This window comes from Anopheles nili, chromosome 2 (assembly GCF_943737925.1).
Source record: "Anopheles nili chromosome 2, idAnoNiliSN_F5_01, whole genome shotgun sequence".
In the NCBI taxonomy this organism is placed as follows: Eukaryota; Metazoa; Arthropoda; class Insecta; order Diptera; family Culicidae; genus Anopheles; species Anopheles nili.
Genome location: NC_071291.1, coordinates 20,165,856 through 20,183,578, shown reverse-complemented (window position 1 = coordinate 20,183,578; position 17,723 = coordinate 20,165,856). Strand labels below are relative to the sequence as shown.

General features: G+C 44.8%; 5 protein-coding genes and 2 non-coding genes across 7 annotated transcripts; 6 read left to right on the top strand and 1 right to left on the bottom strand.

Annotated features, from left to right (window-relative positions):
* Nucleotides 1-104: 104 nt before the first annotated feature.
* Trnam-cau (transfer RNA methionine (anticodon CAU)) lies at nt 105-177 on the top strand. The gene has a single exon. It is a non-coding gene; the product is annotated as a tRNA-Met (tRNA).
* Nucleotides 178-903: 726 nt separating this feature from the next.
* Nucleotides 904-975, bottom strand: Trnaw-cca (transfer RNA tryptophan (anticodon CCA)). The gene has a single exon. It is a non-coding gene; the product is annotated as a tRNA-Trp (tRNA).
* Nucleotides 976-2,523: 1,548 nt separating this feature from the next.
* On the top strand, nt 2,524-4,637 carry LOC128730398 (hydroxysteroid dehydrogenase-like protein 2). The gene is made up of 4 exons (XM_053823443.1): nt 2,524-2,537; nt 2,998-3,161; nt 3,357-3,570; nt 3,634-4,637. Exons 1-4 carry the CDS (start codon nt 2,524-2,526, stop codon nt 4,493-4,495), a joined length of 1,254 nt encoding a protein of 417 aa, XP_053679418.1. The 3' UTR covers nt 4,496-4,637.
* Nucleotides 4,638-4,941: 304 nt separating this feature from the next.
* On the top strand, nt 4,942-6,108 carry LOC128731586 (hydroxysteroid dehydrogenase-like protein 2). Its single transcript, XM_053824720.1, has 4 exons — nt 4,942-4,955; nt 5,040-5,203; nt 5,273-5,486; nt 5,562-6,108. The coding sequence occupies exons 1-4, from the start codon at nt 4,942-4,944 to the stop codon at nt 6,106-6,108; spliced, it is 939 nt and encodes a 312-aa protein (XP_053680695.1).
* A 385-nt stretch (nt 6,109-6,493) lies between these two features.
* Nucleotides 6,494-7,658, top strand: LOC128731197 (hydroxysteroid dehydrogenase-like protein 2). Its single transcript, XM_053824301.1, has 4 exons — nt 6,494-6,602; nt 6,675-6,838; nt 6,910-7,123; nt 7,196-7,658. Exons 1-4 carry the CDS (start codon nt 6,589-6,591, stop codon nt 7,656-7,658), a joined length of 855 nt encoding a protein of 284 aa, XP_053680276.1. The 5' UTR covers nt 6,494-6,588.
* Nucleotides 7,659-8,164: 506 nt separating this feature from the next.
* On the top strand, nt 8,165-17,622 carry LOC128722167 (N-acylneuraminate-9-phosphatase-like). The gene is made up of 3 exons (XM_053816005.1): nt 8,165-8,337; nt 13,756-14,238; nt 16,266-17,622. Exons 1-3 carry the CDS (start codon nt 8,215-8,217, stop codon nt 16,623-16,625), a joined length of 966 nt encoding a protein of 321 aa, XP_053671980.1. The 5' UTR covers nt 8,165-8,214; the 3' UTR covers nt 16,626-17,622.
* LOC128722165 (neurochondrin homolog) lies at nt 9,335-12,169 on the top strand. Its single transcript, XM_053816004.1, has one exon. The coding sequence runs from the start codon at nt 9,720-9,722 to the stop codon at nt 11,919-11,921; it is 2,202 nt and encodes a 733-aa protein (XP_053671979.1). The 5' UTR covers nt 9,335-9,719; the 3' UTR covers nt 11,922-12,169.
* Nucleotides 17,623-17,723: the final 101 nt, after the last annotated feature.

Sequence of the window (17,723 nt, the reverse complement as noted above, 5' to 3'; positions counted from 1 at the left end):
ATTGCAGTCCTTTTGATGCGTATCGCAGTACATTGTTGACGTATCTGTTACCATATACTACTTTATGTCTCTTTTTAAACATATATGATGTGCCACGTTACCAGGCCTCGATAGCGCAGTCGGTAGCGCGTAAGTCTCATAATCTTAAGGTCGTGAGTTCGATCCTCACTCGGGGCAGACTGTGAGTTTTTTTTTCGAAATCTCAAAGAAAGTAGCCTTTTATTTAGTACTCTTGCTATTACACTATTTACTTTAAGAATGTGTCTAACTTCTTGACCATTTTACCATGTGTATAGGTACACTGGCCTATGGAATTACAACTTAAATAGTTTTATGTTTTATGCAGTAGTTTGGGACAGACGTACGCTTCGAGAATGCTCTGAATTATTTTAACATAATTAGATTGTGGTAGCACCATAAATGTTTGGTAACACCATGTGAACACCAAACATTTTGTTTTAAATGAATTTAGTATACTAGGAAATGAAAAAAAAGCGCACATACCTGTAATTTTGCGAAGTGAATCCAAATAAGTGCAACCTGAAGTGATAATAAAAAAACTATCAATTTATAGCAAACATGTGTTTTGTTTTTACATTTATAAGTGCAGCGAATCCGCGCCAGTTTTCAAAACCATGCACACAAATGCCGATCTTTATATTTTAAGTAAATTAGACAAATACATCTACGAACATTTTTCAATAACTTCTTCGTAACAGTCATAACTGTATAAACTCTAATAATTGAAATTAAAACAGCATTCATAACATACAGATTCAATATTTTGAAATTGTTGTGGATTGAATTGAAAGTACATAAAAATTATAATTGAAGTATATATTATGCAGTATTTCATAACAAAATGCATGTTCTATTCTTATCTAACATACAACAACAAAAAGTTGACCCCGACGTGATTTGAACACGCAACCTTCTGATCTGGAGTCAGACGCGCTACCGTTGCGCCACGGAGTCGTATGGCATACTAGCCTTTAACGCTCATTTTAAAAACAACTAATATCTTTTAGCCTGATTTTCTTCACTTGGTTAATTTCCTACTTTTAATTTCATCATTTCCTACTCTATTTCAGAGAATGATGGAATAACTTTTATATTAAATAATGGTAGTCGATCAGGAGGAATAGAAGCTTGCATTAAATTTGACAACAAATTTCATAGTGCAATGTATCAATACGTTTTAAAGCACGGAGCAATAATTTAGTAGACTCCAAAATGTTTTGTTTCGACTAAATTATAACTATCCTATTGAATTGAACAATCACAAGTTCCGTTTTCCTTATTATTCGGGATTTCATTTCATTTAACTCATTTCAACACATGTTATTTATCCAATGCATCAATGTATTCAATGAAAATCTATATTTTTTCTAGTTGCAGTTAGACATACATAAGTTATACAAATCCAAGATTAGAGTTAAAATTAATCTATTTTTAACTTGTTTTGCTAGAAATGTTCCGGCGGGGAAGTTGCAATCTAGAAATCACGGGAAGTCGCTGTAGTGTTTATTTTTTTAGACATGTAGGATTCAAGAAAATAGAAACTAAAGAAACATTATTTTTATACCCGATGCATATAAATTACTTATTTTTTTCACGCCATTGAAATAGTTTCAAATTGATAATTGCTAGTTAGATTTGAATAGTATAAAACTGACTCATAAAATAATATGACTGTTAAACTTGTAATACATTGAATCAGTTTGATGTTTGAGACATTATTTCAATATTTTCCAGGGGTTAGGCTTACTGAAAAGATTAGTTAGAGTTATGCATGCCTCAAATTCATAATCAATAAAATTCTATTGTAAAGATAATCTGTTTTTTCTGAATGTTAGTTTGAACGTACCAACCAACATATGCTTTGTTCTAAAACGAAAAGAGAACTTGAAACGATATCTTCCATACATATTGCATCTGCCCTGGTGAACAGCTCGAATAAGTCAACTGCGAATAGTGTAATAAGCTTTAGATATTTTCACTCAAATAAAATAATACTGAGGAGCTAAAAGTATTTCCAATTTCACCGTCTTGTCTTTACTTTGATTGTTGATCAAAAAAAGAAATCATTCGATTTCAATTTTCGTTTTCCACCGGCGTTGTATTTTTCACCACAAAAACGTAACATTTTGACAATTCATAAACAGGGCTGCTGCAAAGGCTTAATGGATCTATTTTTGTTTATTTTTTCATAAAATGCTATTTACGCGTACTGTGTAAAAAAGAGAAAGAGAGCATAAAGCCATCTCTGTTTTGACCAATCTCTTCCTTCGCAAATCGGACTTTGAACTTTCTCCCATACAAGCATAAAACTCGCAAGCAATACTCGACTGAACGTCAACATAAGGCGCGTCTTCGTCAGGCTGAAGAAATCGTGTTGTGCGTGAAACTGTGGAAGTTGTTTTCATTTGCAAACGGGAAAGTGAAAGAAACAGTAACCATCCCGTACAGTACAGTGCGTCCTAATCATCGACACACAGTAAATTCCACAGCAATTCGAGAGAAATGATTAATACGGGGTAAGCGCGCAGTAATCAACCGACTTACCTAAAGAAAAAATCACGATTTTGTCTCGGCGGTTTTACAAATGCCGGCTTGACATTAACCTGTTTCACCGTTATCGAATGTGGCTGTGTCAGATAACGTAATATCGCCTGGGGACGAAGGTCGGCCAACATAGCGGAGACTGTTAAAGCATCTGTCTTGTATTTACGGGCGATCGAGATGAGTCGCAAACCATTTATGTTTCCGTTTAACGCAAAAATACGATCATCTGTACATGACACGTCACAACATAACTATGCAGTTTTGGGATTGCTTTAAGCGTGATCTTCTTTAAGAAGAGATCGCTTATGGAAAGAGCCGTTCATACACCAATGAAACCGGTTTAATTTGCAACCGTTCAAGATGGATATGACCAAAATTTCTTTGTTCTGAAACATAAACTATAATGTTTCGAACTAATAATTGTATTTGTAGGAAACTCGCGGGTCGCACACTCTTCATTACGGGAGCTTCCAGAGGAATCGGTAAGGCGATCGCACTGAAAGCAGCGCAAGATGGTGCAAATATCGTAGTTGCGGCCAAAACCGCTGATCCGCACCCGAAGTTACCCGGAACCATCTATACCGCAGCAAAAGAGAGTAAGTATTCCGCCAAAGTGCGAAGAGGATTCATTAAACGAGCGCTAACGCTGTAAACTCATTAGGAAATTTCATGCGTTAAAGAAGCTTCACAAAAAAAATCCTCTTTTTTCAATGCTCTTTTGGAACTTAATGGAACATTCGATAGCTGGAAGTACTTACGATGTTTCTATGTGTTTTTTTTTCACTCGTCAGTCGAAGCAGTTGGTGGCAAGGCTCTGCCATGCGTGGTGGATGTCCGTGATGAAGCAGCTGTCCGAACTGCCGTACAAAATGCGGTTGCAAAGTTTGGTGGAATCGATATAGTTGTCAATAATGCCAGTGCAATCTCACTAACGCCCACGGAACAAACCGACATGAAGCGGTATGATCTGATGCACCAAATCAACTCCCGTGGAACGTTCCTAGTGTAAGTGTGGCAAAGAAGCATTCGATTGGGCAGTATGTTGATTTATCGTTCTTTTTACTTTAGATCCAAAGAATGCATTCCTTACCTCCGAAAGAGTAGCCATGCGCATATTTTGAACATTTCCCCACCGTTAAATATGGCACCGCACTGGTTCAGCAATCACGTGGCTTATACGATGGCGAAGTACGGCATGTCGATGTGTGTGCTCGGTATGGCCAAGGAGCTGGAAGGTGCCAACATTGCGGTTAACGCGTTATGGCCACGTACGGCCATTTACACCGCTGCCATGGAGATGCTCACCGGCAAAGAAAGCAATCTGTTTTCGCGCAAACCGGAAATCATGGCCGACGCCGCGTACGCCGTTCTATCGAAGGATCCACGATCGCTTAGCGGAAAGTTCCTCATTGATGATGAGGTGCTGAACGCGGAAGGCATTACAGATGTGAAGCAGTACGCTTGCGTGCCCGAAAACGCCGATAAACTGATGCCCGACTTTTTCCTCGATGTTGAGCCTGAAAAGTTGGTTGAGTTTGCTGCCGAAGGGAGCCATGCAGCTGCGTTGAAGAAGCCGGCCGCAGAAGCGGCTGGTGGCAAGATTGATGGGCTTTTCCTCAAGATCGAAAGCCTGCTCAGCGAAGAGATTGTCCGCAAGACGGGCGCTGTGTACGAGTTCAAGGTAAAGGGCGAGGAGGCCGGCACATGGTTCGCAGATCTGAAGACTGGCACCGGAAAGGTAGGCAAGGGCAACCCTCCAGCCACAGCTGATGCGATTTTGACCATGGACTCGAAGCACTTCTTCGACATGTTCACGGGCAAGCTGAAGCCGGCAAACGCTTTTATGACGGGCAAGCTGAAGATCTCCGGTGACCTGCAAAAGGCGATGAAGCTTGAAAAGCTCATGGGAGGGCTGAAGTCTAAGCTCTAAAAAAGAAACAAAAACAAAAAAGTGTATATCAGGGTGGTTAAAATAACGTTATTCGTTCATTGTTTTGAAGTATAAGGGAACAGTTTAATAAATGCATTTTATTTGCCGACATCACAACATCTTATACCATTGAATAAATGATATTTACGTGTAAACTATTTTGCTTTTTTTATTATGTTAAAATTGTTAAAAATTCATTGGCAAAATTAAGTTTACAGCACATGAAACAATTTTTAAAAAATATGATTAGTTATAAACATAATGGTCCCGTCCATAATGGCAGGTGCTCACGACCAAGCTGACAGGAAAAGCTGTACAAGTTATAAACCTAGATAACATTACTACGAGTCATTCTGTGATTATATCCCGACTAAAAGCAGGTGGAACATAGCGCTCAATGTTCATGGTTATAGTACAACGAACCGTACCTGCGTTAAGAGTTAAAGATGCAAAACACAGGGTAAGTATTGTCTGGCGTAGAATCAGCATACTTTAGTGAAGATTCGTATGTACATTTAGCTAGCTAATGCCTGTATGATTTCAGAAAGCTTGCTGGCATAACTCTGTTTATTACCGGCGCTTCTCGGGGCATCGGTAGAGCAATCGCACTGAAAGCAGCTCGCGATGGAGCAAACATAGTGCTAGCGGCGAAAACTGCAGAACCACATTCGAAACTTCCTGGCACGATCTACACTGTGGCTGCAGAAAGTAATAGTTTATGAGCCAGTATACTTCGTAAAAAAAAAACAAATAATGAATCAGTTTGATTTCTTCCAGTTGAAGCCGCTGGAGGAAAAGCTTTACCATGCATCGTGGACGTACGCAGTGAAGAGGCAGTTCGTTCAGCGGTTCAAAAAGCAGTCCAAAAGTTCGGTGGCATCGACATTGTAGTCAACAACGCGAGTGCCATTTCGCTAACCCCAACCGAAGAAACGGATATGAAGCGGTATGATCTGATGCATAACATAAACACCAGAGGAACCTTTGTCGTGTGAGTATCGAGTGATTATAAACGTAGCAACAATTAATCCACCAAATGATTAATATTACTTGTTCGTTTTTCAAGTTCCAAAGAATGTCTTCCTTATTTGCGAAAAAGCAAGCATGCACATATTTTGAACATTTCACCACCGTTAAATATGGCACCGCACTGGTTCAGCAATCACGTGGCTTACACGATGGCGAAGTACGGCATGTCGATGTGTGTGCTCGGTATGGCCAAGGAGCTGGAAGGTGCCAACATTGCGGTTAACGCTTTATGGCCTCGAACGGCCATCTACACTTCTGCCATGGAAATGCTTGCCGACAAAGCAAGTTACGGGTTCTCGCGGAAACCGGAAATCATGGCCGACGCCGCGTACGCCATTCTGTCGAAGGATTCACGGTCGCTTAGCGGAAAATTCCTCATTGATGATGAAGTATTGAAAGAAGAAGGCATTGCAGATGTGAAGCAGTATGCTTGCATGCCCGAGAACGCCGACAAACTAATGCCGGACTTTTTCCTCGACGTTCCGGCAAGTGCTTTTGCGACAGAAAAGATGCAGAACACTGGTGATCTTGAGAAAACGAAGAAAAGTGAAAAATTATTGGCGAAACAGAATGCCAAGCTTTGACCGTATCAAACAAAGTGTGAATTACAAGATGATTATTAAAACGATTAGGAAAAACTTGATACAAAAATAGAGACGAGGTACAGCAACAAAAATAATAAATGTAAATTCGTTTATTATCATTTTAAGTGAGATCCACAGCACACATTAAAATTATCTTTGGTTGGCAGTATCAAAAAGGATTTAAAAATTTAAAAATAATTAAAATTATAAAGCAACATTAATAAAATTTAAATACTGAATATAAAACACGAGTAAGCAAACAGCGCCGCTCGGCTCTAGGTGGATAGGTTGATTCAATGGCAAATAAGGTACCAACAAATACGCTGATCAGAAAGACGGTGATACAACCAACAAGACTTAGATAACATTATTCCGACTCATTCCCTGATTACATCCCGCCTAACAATCGCTGTAGCTGGTGTGTGGTGCCAAAGTTCAAGCTAAGAGTACGACAACCCGTATCTGCGCAAGTAGTTCAAGATGCAAAATACAGGGTAAGTAATGTTTCCTGTAGAATTTACATGCGTTCTTGCTATATATTACCAGTATTTTATTTTTGGTTCCAGAAAGCTTGCTGGAATAACCCTTTTTATTACCGGAGCTTCCCGGGGCATCGGCAAAGCGATCGCACTAAAAGCAGCCCGCGATGGAGCAAACATAGTGCTAGCGGCGAAAACTGCAGAACCACATCCGAAACTACCTGGAACGATCTATACGGCAGCCGCAGAAAGTACTTACTTGCTTTAGTTTACCTAAGTAGCATAAAACAAGATGAAACTTAATCCGATCGATGTTTTCCAGTTGAAGCCGCTGGAGGAAAAGCTTTACCATGCATCGTGGACGTACGCAGTGAAGAGGCAGTTCGTTCAGCGGTTCAAAAAGCAGTCCAAAAGTTTGGTGGCATCGACATTGTGGTCAACAACGCGAGTGCCATTTCGCTAACCCCAACCGAAGAAACGGATATGAAACGATACGATCTTATGCATAACATAAACACCAGAGGAACTTTTCTCGTGTGAGTATCGAGTGATTGTAACCGTAGCAACGATTAATCCAGCAAATAATTAATGCTACTTGTTCGTTTCAGTTCCAAAGAATGCCTTCCGCATCTGCGAAAAAGCAAGCATGCACATATTTTAAACATTTCACCACCACTTAGCATGGAGCCGCACTGGTTCAGTAATCATGTTGCTTATACGATGGCGAAATATGGAATGTCCATGTGCGTTCTTGGTATGGCTCGAGAATATGAAAATGTCAATATCTCGGTGAACGCTCTATGGCCCCGGACGCTCATTTTCACGGCAGCAGTAGAAATGCTTCATGGACAGGAAGGATATCCGTATTCACGTAAGCCGGAAATAATGGCCGATGCTGCATATGCGATTCTTTGCCGGCCTGCTGGTCAAAGCACAGGAAACTTTTTCATTGATGACGAGGTGTTGACCTCAGAAGGTATTACGGATTTCACACAATACGCATGTGTTCCAGGAAATGCGTTGAAACTCACACCGGACATTTTTGTTAGCGAAAAGAAATCAAAGCTTTAAATCGGAAAACGCACTTTCAAAGTATAAAGGATCAGAAATCAACTAAAACATTACTGGTGGAAGAAATATAAACGAAATTAAACGTTATAATAACTATGACGAATTGAACATCAATATGTTGATAATTTTCTGTTAATGTTCGTAGTATCATAAATTCATCTTTCCATACAAACGAATGATCAAGATGTTAAAAATTACTTTTAGAAATGTAACGAATCATAAGGGCTGCCGCAAACTTTTAGCAACAACAAAATACTACACTAGTAGTCAAGCTAAAGGTATAGCTGTAGAAAAGGTATGCTGTCAGCTGAAAAGGAATCATAAGAGCATACTAATGTGACAAAGGAAGCAAAATCATATGTTCCCTCTCGTTCTAGACTGCACACTTTTCTACAGGTACAGACATAAACATTTTTTCCCCTTGCCATGCTCAACCAATCGCTAGAATAGGCTCTTTTTGTCTAGTCGAGTCAGCGAAACGCACCTTCTGCATTGAAGACACTAAACAAAACATTCAAACCCTACCCTCACTTCCAACATAAAACAACCTGCAAACATGAGCACATTCCGTGGCGCCGTAAAGAGGCTTAACTGTGAATCGAAGATTTCAACTATTTTCTTCGACCTTGACAATACATTGATCGCAACCAGGAAAGCCGATGCGAAGGCATGTAGCAAGGTAAGTTTGCTGGAGCAAAATTTTTCACCCATTTAAACGGTGCTTGTCGTGTGCATTTGGTTGGTTGGGCAAATAGTTGTTTAAACGAAGTGAAACTTACGTAATGTAACGTAGTGTCGTGAACGGAGCAAATAAATTTGGAGCTCCCACGGAATCCGGAACTGTACGATCCAATCAGGTCAGATTGAATTATCAGGTTAATGCAATAACATTGTTATTGTGGTTTATGAATCGTTGTGGACGATCTATGCGCGTGGCATATGACTCTGGTAAATGCAAAAGGTCGATCTAAAAATGGTGCGATAATGCGAAAAACGTGCACTTGAAAAATGAAAAAAAAAACATCTTCCGTGTAAATTCACACGCAGCCTACATTAACCCTTGAGTAGCCAAAGTGCATCAAACTGCATGCTGCTCTGAGTGTGTATGATGAGCTAGCCAGATGAAGCTAACATGAATGATAAACACTTGAATTTATTGGCATAGCTGCCATTTTTGCTTACTTTACCAAAATATGGAAATAACAAGTAGGTGAAAACAGAAGATATTACGAATAATAACCCAGTATCCGATGTAAGCAATGACTAACGGTGAAGGTGCAGTTTTTTGTCATGTACTGCATCGGACGCTTGAAGGGTTAATTTTGAACGCAGCCTGTCCTATTGACAGCAGGGTGACTTTAGGTGTCACGCGTTTTATTTTGGTCTTACGAAACGTGCGCTTTTTCTGTGGGATTTGTTTGCCTTGCGCTCGTAGTAGTCGGCCAAATTAGTTCCCATCGTATTAAAATTCCAACTGCGCTTTGCGGCTATATGTGCTAAAAACAAACGGATATTCGTCATTTTCAACGAGATGTGTCGTGAATTGCTACCGCGCTGCCACGAGCGGCAAAAACTCGCGTGGGATTGTTTACTTCCGTAAAGCTTGCACAGGACCGTCCTTCAAACGGTAGTGTAGCGTGCGCGGGACACAGACGGTGGCAAATGCGTATCGGGGAGAATTTTCTTGCACGAGAGGGAGAACATCTATTTTAATGATTTTTCCGACTCTCGCAGAGCAGCATATAGTCATCTCGTGCACCGCGTGGAATTGTACCATACGTTGCCATTGCGGCTGGGAAAGTAGAGATCATTTTCCACCGACCGGTCGGGTTCAGTCGAGGACACGTCGTGGTACGGTGCAGTTCGAACGGATCCGTACGGCAGATTGGGACAAACACTAATCATTAAAAAAAAAGAAAAAAGATCCACTTCGTGTGCCGGGAAGGATTATATTAGGCAAATAGCTAAGAGTGAAAGAGTGCGAGTAAACGTGTGCGAGAGGCGGCACACTAGAGAAAATAGAACTCGTGTGGACATCCAATCCTTAAGCCGGCCGTAACAATGTCGGGTGAAGTGAGTGAACCCATTAAGAAGTGTTCGCTGATCCTGAAGAATGCCAAGAGTGACACGGAAAAATTTGCCGCCTTGTTCATGGTGACCAAACTGATCAAGGGGAAGGACTGCAACCCTGCCGGCAAGCGGTTGCTGTTCGAATCGATCGGTTTCGAGTTTCTGCGCAAACTGCTCACCAGCAAGGACGTGCCGGATGATTGTCCCGCCTCCGTGTACCAGAGCGTGGCACTGTCGATTTTGAGCTGCTTCTGCGAGGATGAACAGCTCGCCACACACCAGGACATGCTCGACAGCATACCGGTATTCCTCGGGATCGTGTCGACGTGCGATGACGAAGAGTACGACGACAACCTGATTGTCATTAACGAGGCGTACCACTGCCTGCAGAGCATCTCGCTGTACGAGAGTGGCCGAGTGGCACTACGACGTCACGACATCATCACTAAGATGGCGCAGATCTACACGCAACGCAGCTTCCAGATCGACGAAGCATTGACGCTGATCGTGACGCTTGTTGCGCGGTTCGGTGCGAACTCGTGGGATAGCGATCCGAAGCTGTTCCATGCGCTGTTGCAGCGCGTGTCGCTCGATTTCGAAACGGACCACGCGGAGCGTAAATTCGAGCTAGCGGAGATGATCAGCGCGCTGCTGTTTCACTGCCGGCGTGATCTCATTGCACGCACGGTGCAGGGCGAAATTTGGCCCGAGTGTCTGTACAAGGGCATTAGCGACATCTTGAAAAGCAAGATCGGTAAAGCACAGCGTGACCCAGCCCTGAAGCTGGCGGCCAACGCGGTGGACGTGCTCGGCATCGAATGGACGCTGCACGATGCGGAAAATCCGAAAAAGTTCTTCCTGCTGCTGTTGCAGTTGGCCGCGATTGAGGTGCGGATGCAGATGGACAACAAGAGCTTTAACCAATGCATGCAGCAGGCCGACCTGATTACCGCCTGCTTCATCATTCTCGAGCTGTCGATCAACTTTATGTCGACCGATCAGCTCGATCTGGACCAGAAGGACAAGCAACAGGTGTACACCGGACTGAAGGGAGCCTTCACCGCCGTGCTGGGCGTGCTGGTGAAATTGGCCAACGACACTAAAAAGGATCGGCTGCAGAAGACAGAGAAAGCGTTCACGTATGCTATGGTGCGCGTACTGACCGCCTGGCTCGCACAAGAAACAACCGCTATGAAGAACCAAGTCTCGAAGGTTCTGCCGTTCCTGTTCAAACTGGCCAACGAGTCGTTCTACGAGTCGCGGGACTACCGCGTCGCCCACAAGACCGACAACGTGGATGATCACGAGGAGCAACCACCAGCGGACGTGCTTCGTGTGATGCTACCCGCCATTTGCCACCTCGTAGTTGAGGACGAAGCTCGGCAGATCTTCCTCAAAGAAAAGGAAGAGCAGGTCCTGTACGATTGTCTGCTGTTTCACTGGTCGATCGCGCACTACAAGAAACCACCGGTTCCGCGTGCCGAACGCCTAAAGCGCATGAACGAACCGGATCCAGAACTAACGCCCCAGCAGCTGGACGACATGAAAGACTCGCGGACAGCGATCGTAAGCCTGTGCAACATCCTGATGAACATCACCGTGCTCGAGGCCAAGCTGGTCGAGGAGAGCGCCCTGTTCGCGCAGCTGCTGCGCTTCATCTTCGAGCATCTGCCGGAGCTGAAGGACACTCCAGACAACCTCGTGATGCACGGGCATTTGGCCGTGCTCGGGTTGCTGCTGCTCAAGCAGCAGTCCTCGAAGATCAAGAAGAACGACTTCTCGATCTGTCGCTACATCCAGACCACGATTCGGTTCCTCTGGGACGCGTACAACATCGACGAATCGAACGACCCGCAGGCGCTGGTCGTGTCGCTGCAGTACAAGGAGCATTGGTTCGAAATCATGGAGCTGTGGTTCCTGGGCATGCAGACGATGAGCGGCATTATCAAGCTGATACCGTGGATCTCCGAGTTTGCGATCGAGAGCGGTTGGGCCGAGGGTATCGTTGACACGCTGCGGAAGGTAAAGATCGGCACGCTGCCCCCGAACGTGAAGCTAGCCTATGAGGACTTCCTGTCGCAGCTCGTCGATGCCAACGCGGCCGTGGCGGACGTGCTCAAGAAGGCGGACGCCCTGAAGGTGTGCCGCAACCATCGGATGATGGACCTGGGCAAGAAACTGTTTGGCGACTAAGGCATTAGGCGACGGGACAGTAGCGCGTGGCTTGCTGTGTGGAGTTTTACATTCTAAATTAATCATTTTCTCATAGACCGATCTTCATGCTGTACAACACACCGATCAATCTGCATTCGTTCGGTGTCCGTGTATCTGCTGCATTTTAATTGTATCGTCCATTTATCCATTTATCGCATGTCTCAATCGCTCCTTGCCCCATATATCTATTGATACTGTATGTGAAAAACAAAAAATGTTGAGGAAGAAGCGCCACAGGATGTGCACAAAATAAACTTGTTTCTATATACCGTGGTATTTTGTTCTTTGTTTCTGATTCTGCGCACTGCACAGACCATCAATGGCCATTTCGTCCATATCTCCAGCGTGCCGTGTGTACTTTCACCGCTTTCCATTTGCCCTACTTTGCGATCCTTTAGGGGTTGCAGGAAAAATGGAGGACTCAACACGAGGCCACCCCGGATCACCATCGCATCCATTTTACCATTTCTAAACCGCTCTCGCGGTTGCGAGGTTGCACACATCGTTGGTGATCGTATAGATTGTGTGTAAAAATAGAACATTCTTCTCAACCCACTGGCAAAAGCCGGTCGGATTCGTCCCGAGTGGTGGTGTGCTGCAAACAACACACACATGCGCCCCGCCGGGTCGTTTGCTTCAGAATGTCGGGTTGGAAATCCATTGGGTGGATCAGAGAAAAATAAATAAAGCAAAACGAACCACAGATCCAACCCTCGAACAACTCCTTAATCCACACTTCGTGCCCTTCTGCCCTCCAAAAGCAGGAAAAGGTGGAAAATATTCACGGTGCTTGATTCTTATACGCGGCTTCGACAAATTTGAATTTATTTTGGAGAAGCTCACGTTGGAAGGATGCCATCTAACCGCCTACGCTTGGGCGTGCTTCTGAACGCAAGGAACATGTTGTCCACAAAATTCAACATGTTCTTTTTTTGGAAACGATGCACGGCTCACCGATTTGGAAGACCTCACTCACGTGTCGTGGTTCGAAATTTCGTTCTACAGCGCTCCCCTTCTCGTGTGCAGTAAAACGTTGCATTTTTCAATTCTTAGTCAACCGGCAAAGCGCATTCGGTTTCTTACCACGCGCTTACGCTTTGCTACTGCTGCAGGTGTATCCACGTTGGCCTAAAATATGGCCAGCGGGGAAAAAAAAGGAAAACAAAAAGGCATCGTCACGCGGTGGTGGTTTCCATGTGCCGCGAGAGCACGGCAAATCCGAAAATAGCAACAATTTTCCTCGTGTGTGTTACTCGTGGTGTGGAAAACTCAGTGTGGAGCGTGGCAAAAGGCAAACACAGGGTGGTGATCGTTTGCCTGTTGCGGTGTTTGCGCGATATTGCAGCCGCTTTTTCTCCTCCTGCGTGGGGTGATGATGTATTAACCACCGTGCACAAAGGACACAAAGACTTTTCTTGCGCGGCACACTGCGAAGCAAGTGCTCTCGTTTTTCTTTTTTAATACGGTACTTACTTTGTGGAGAATCGTCTTTTTTTCTTTTGGAAATCAGTGATCGCTACAAACGAGCCGGCTCCGGGATTTATCCGGTCAAGGAATCGTTGTTCACGCCTATTTCCGAGGTACCTGTGGGAAAGACAGTCAAAGCAGGCTATGAAAAGGCTATATCTGAATCGAAGGGAAAAATAGTATGGCGTATTTTCTAAAACAACCCCCTTAAACGTCAACGTGTCCAACGAATGGCGCCCTTTGTTTCAACTTTCACTACACTCTCTTTTAAGGCCCCTAGCGCGGTTATTTTTTTTTTCAATTAGAAACCCCCACACCTATTGACCTTTTTCACCCTCTCTTCCAGGTGGCCGATCTGCTGTACTGCGAGCACGGTTTCAGCCGCGAGCTAGCGAACGAAACGGCCACCAACTACCTGACCGCGTTCCGCCGCTGCCCGGACAATCCGGACGTCGCGCTCGCCCAGTGGCGCTCCCAGCTCTGGCAGGATGTGCTTCCTGGCACGCACAAGCAGCTCGCGGGTGAGCTGTACGGGCGCTGGATCGACTGGCGCTACCGCTATCTGGCCCTGTCCGGTGAGATTCAGACGATGCTGCAAACGCTCCGGCTCCAGTACCTGCTCGGAATCATCACGAACGGACCGACGGCGGCGCAGTGGGAAAAGATCGACCGGTTGGCGCTGAACAAGTACTTCGACTGCATACTGGTATCCTCTGATTTACCGTGGGCCAAGCCCGATCGCAATATCTTTTATGCAGCTTGCCACTATCTAGGTGTCCTGCCCGGCCAGTGCGTCATGATCGGTGACAAGCTCGAAACCGACATCCAGGTGAGTGGTGGCGGCCATCGCCACGGCCCTAGAGGCTGCTCTCTTCGTCTCCCTCCATCTCTCTCTCGTCCCACATCGGTTTGGCGCTTTTTCTCGGTTGTGTGAACTTTCAGGACACTTCTTTCACACAATCCGTGTCCTTTCGCGGATCAACCCGAACGATCATGGAGTGGGGGGCACACACACTGTTCAAGGTAGAGACCATAAACACGACCCCCTTCCCACCCACTCACATCCACAAACACGCATACACGCATCTCTCTTCTTCTATCGCTCGATCTCCCTCAACTGCGTTCGTCCTGCCGTGCCGTGTGTGTGTGTATGTGTTGGTATCTCTTCCCCCCGGGGGTGCCAATTTTTCCGCCCTATTCCCGCTCCGGATTAGGCCTAAACGTAAGGCCGAACAAATCCTGCGATCTTGCTCCTCAAAAGCGGGAGCGCGCTTTTACCGCAATCGCAAAACATGTCCTGCGAACTCCGGCTAAGGATATTAAACGAAGGTCTCCACCTTCGTGTAAAGAGCAAGAGCAAACAAACCCCTCCGAGATGAGCAATGTGTGTATGTGTCCAAGTGTTGTGTGTGTGTGTGCGCGCGCGTAAGAAAGAGAGCATTTCGTAGTGCGGATCGCGTATCCCTTTTTTCTTTTGGTTCGAGTCGGTTCTCATCCGTTCCGCCGGGAGTTTCCCGCCGGTAGGCGATCAGAAACAAACGAAAGACTTTCTTCTTGTAGTTACCAAACACACGCACATAGATACCAGTAAACTAGTGGGGGTTTCCTCTTTCCGCAAACCCAATAGAGAGACGCACACAAGAGCGCAAACGGTAAGTTGTTTCCTTGCTCCAACCATTATTCTCCTCCAAAAACCACACCCCATATCCTTATAACTTTCGCTGGAGATGAACGGGCCGAGTTTTTGTACTGACGATGAAACAATGTTTTTCGCGATCAAGCAACGAAGCAACGTGACAGAAATTGTGAGCGTAGATTGGGTAGATCCGTTCCTGGCGAGCCTCTGCAGCTTGGCGGCTTTTTGCATAATTTTCTCTTCCTCAACCGGATAGGACACACGCACTGTGGCATCCTTTATCTTAACACGAGTGTGTATCAACACCAAAACCCCAAAAAGTCTCTGCATGAATGCGCGCGCATACTTGAAAACTCATCTGCTCACTTCCGTCCACCCGCGCCTCCCCTCCGTGTTGGTGGAGATGAAACATCATACAAGAACGGGCCCGGAAGCGTCACGATCGCGCGTGTACCGAAAGGAAATTCGCGAGCATAAGCTAGGCGACGGAATCAGAACCATGAAAAAAAACGGATCTCTTTCCAGGTCATGTGTCATTTGTATGTCTTCCCTATTTTCTAAATGCAACAATATCAATTTACAACAACAACCAAAAACACAACAAAAAAATACATCGACGACATAATTTCGTTTGATTGAAGCATAACTTTCCTTCCCATTCCCGTTCCCGAAATGACTATCTCCGTGTGGTGCGCGCGTGTACGATCAACATATGTATGATTCCGATTTTTCTGCACATACTGAATACATAAAAAAAAAATACTTCAAACTTAAACCACCGGATCTCGAATGCTGACCAAAATAATGCTGATGGATATGCGGCTGCCACGTGCTGCGCGATGAATGGCGATCAACTATCTTTCCTCTGTATACGCCTCTGACTGCGTACCGATTGATGATGACCTCTGGATGACTACATTCGTCCCGCTTCTTCTGGACCTGTGGGGTTGGTAAATATCTGTTTTATATGCGATGGACCCATTCTTGGGGCAACATCGTTTTGCGTGATCGCACAATTTGTGGCGACGTCCCTCCTTCTCTGTGCTGTGCCGAACGAACGATCCGCGCGACACGGGGACGTGTTGGTTTGCGTATGCGTGTGTTCGCCGCATACGGACTCGTTTCTGTAATGATGTAAATTTGAACGCCGCTGTGATGCCCACTGGACTGGTATGCTTGCCACGTGGGGACAAAAAAAACAACCCTCAAACACCCTACAGGGCGGCATTGAGGCTAGTCTGGGTGCAACGGTCTGGTTACCGTTGCCCGTCGAGCAGCGGATTGCAGGCGATAGGACCATGAACGATGTGCCGGAGCACGTGCGACCCGATGCCATCCTGGATAGTGTCCTGAAGCTGCCAGCCATGCTGCCCCCGACGACTTCGTTTCGTGGGCGAACTCCGGCGCAGGCGGACCAGTGCGGTAGGGAGCAGAAAACGACTCGCAACCGGGCGGCACAATACAACCGCATTCTGCCGGAGATTCCCGACCTTTACAGCTCGTACAGCAGCTCCAGCAATGATTGCAGCCAGCATAGCAACGGCAGCACTAGCAGCAGCAGCAGCAACAGTAGCAGCTGAATGTTTGCGTGATTTAGCACCGAAGGAAGGGCGATGAGAACGCCGATCAGCTGAGGCGAAGCGCTGTAACATTCCTGCTTGAATCTCTCGCAGGCAGCCAACAAATCTTAACGCACGCAGCCTCTTATAAGCCGGTTGCGTACGTGGCCTAATGGCCGCGTTCTTCCTTTTGGTGCAGCAACCATAACGGAGTGTCATATTCGACAGGTCAAAACGACCGTTTCTCTATCGACGGATATCGATTTGTTATTATTGCTGTTTCTAAAATCCCTCGAATATTGTTTTTCTATGATTTATTCTTTCGATAGTTTCTAGTTGTTTTAATTTTTTTGGGCTCAGCTAGTCGAATCTACAAATGAAGCAGCACCCACAAAACCTGCCTTCTTTTGATCGACTAATAATTAACTACACTGAACTTCACCTCTTTTGGAAAATTTACGCACATATGCTCTTACAAAGATGGCTTCATCGGCCATATCTCTTCTCTCATAGCCCCACACTTAATCTATGTTACTTCCGTATGATTATTGCTGTGCATATCGAACAATTCATCTTCTCAGTAGCTTATAAACCTTTATAGTAGTTTGCATAGGGAAGTACCTGATCTGAAGGAATCAAGAAATACATTTCATACAGGACTACACACACACACAAACATACGTGTACAAAAACTGACACCCCCTCCAAGAAATGACCCTGGTACATAGTAGGAAACAAAGATGAAATGAGGAAAACTGCATATTTTTCAATAGATAATTTTCCTGTAATCTGCTGGGCAGAACAAATAAAGAAGGAAAACAAATACAACAAAAGAACGATTTGTTGCAGTATCAATGAGATGAGAACTCACAGAAAATTCAAAATGCATAAAAATCATAAAAACATGATGATACACCATTATAGGCTGCCTGCGGCAAGGAAATCGCGCCGTTCAAAACGAAGCACATATGTAACACGCTCTTTTGGATGGTAATAAAGAACATTTTCTAACGTTGCTCTCGAACAAGACATGCTCGCTCGTCTATATGTTGTATAGATAAGATTTTGAAACATTTTGTTTAATGGTTAACATTACATTTTATTTGGTGCTCTTGCTCT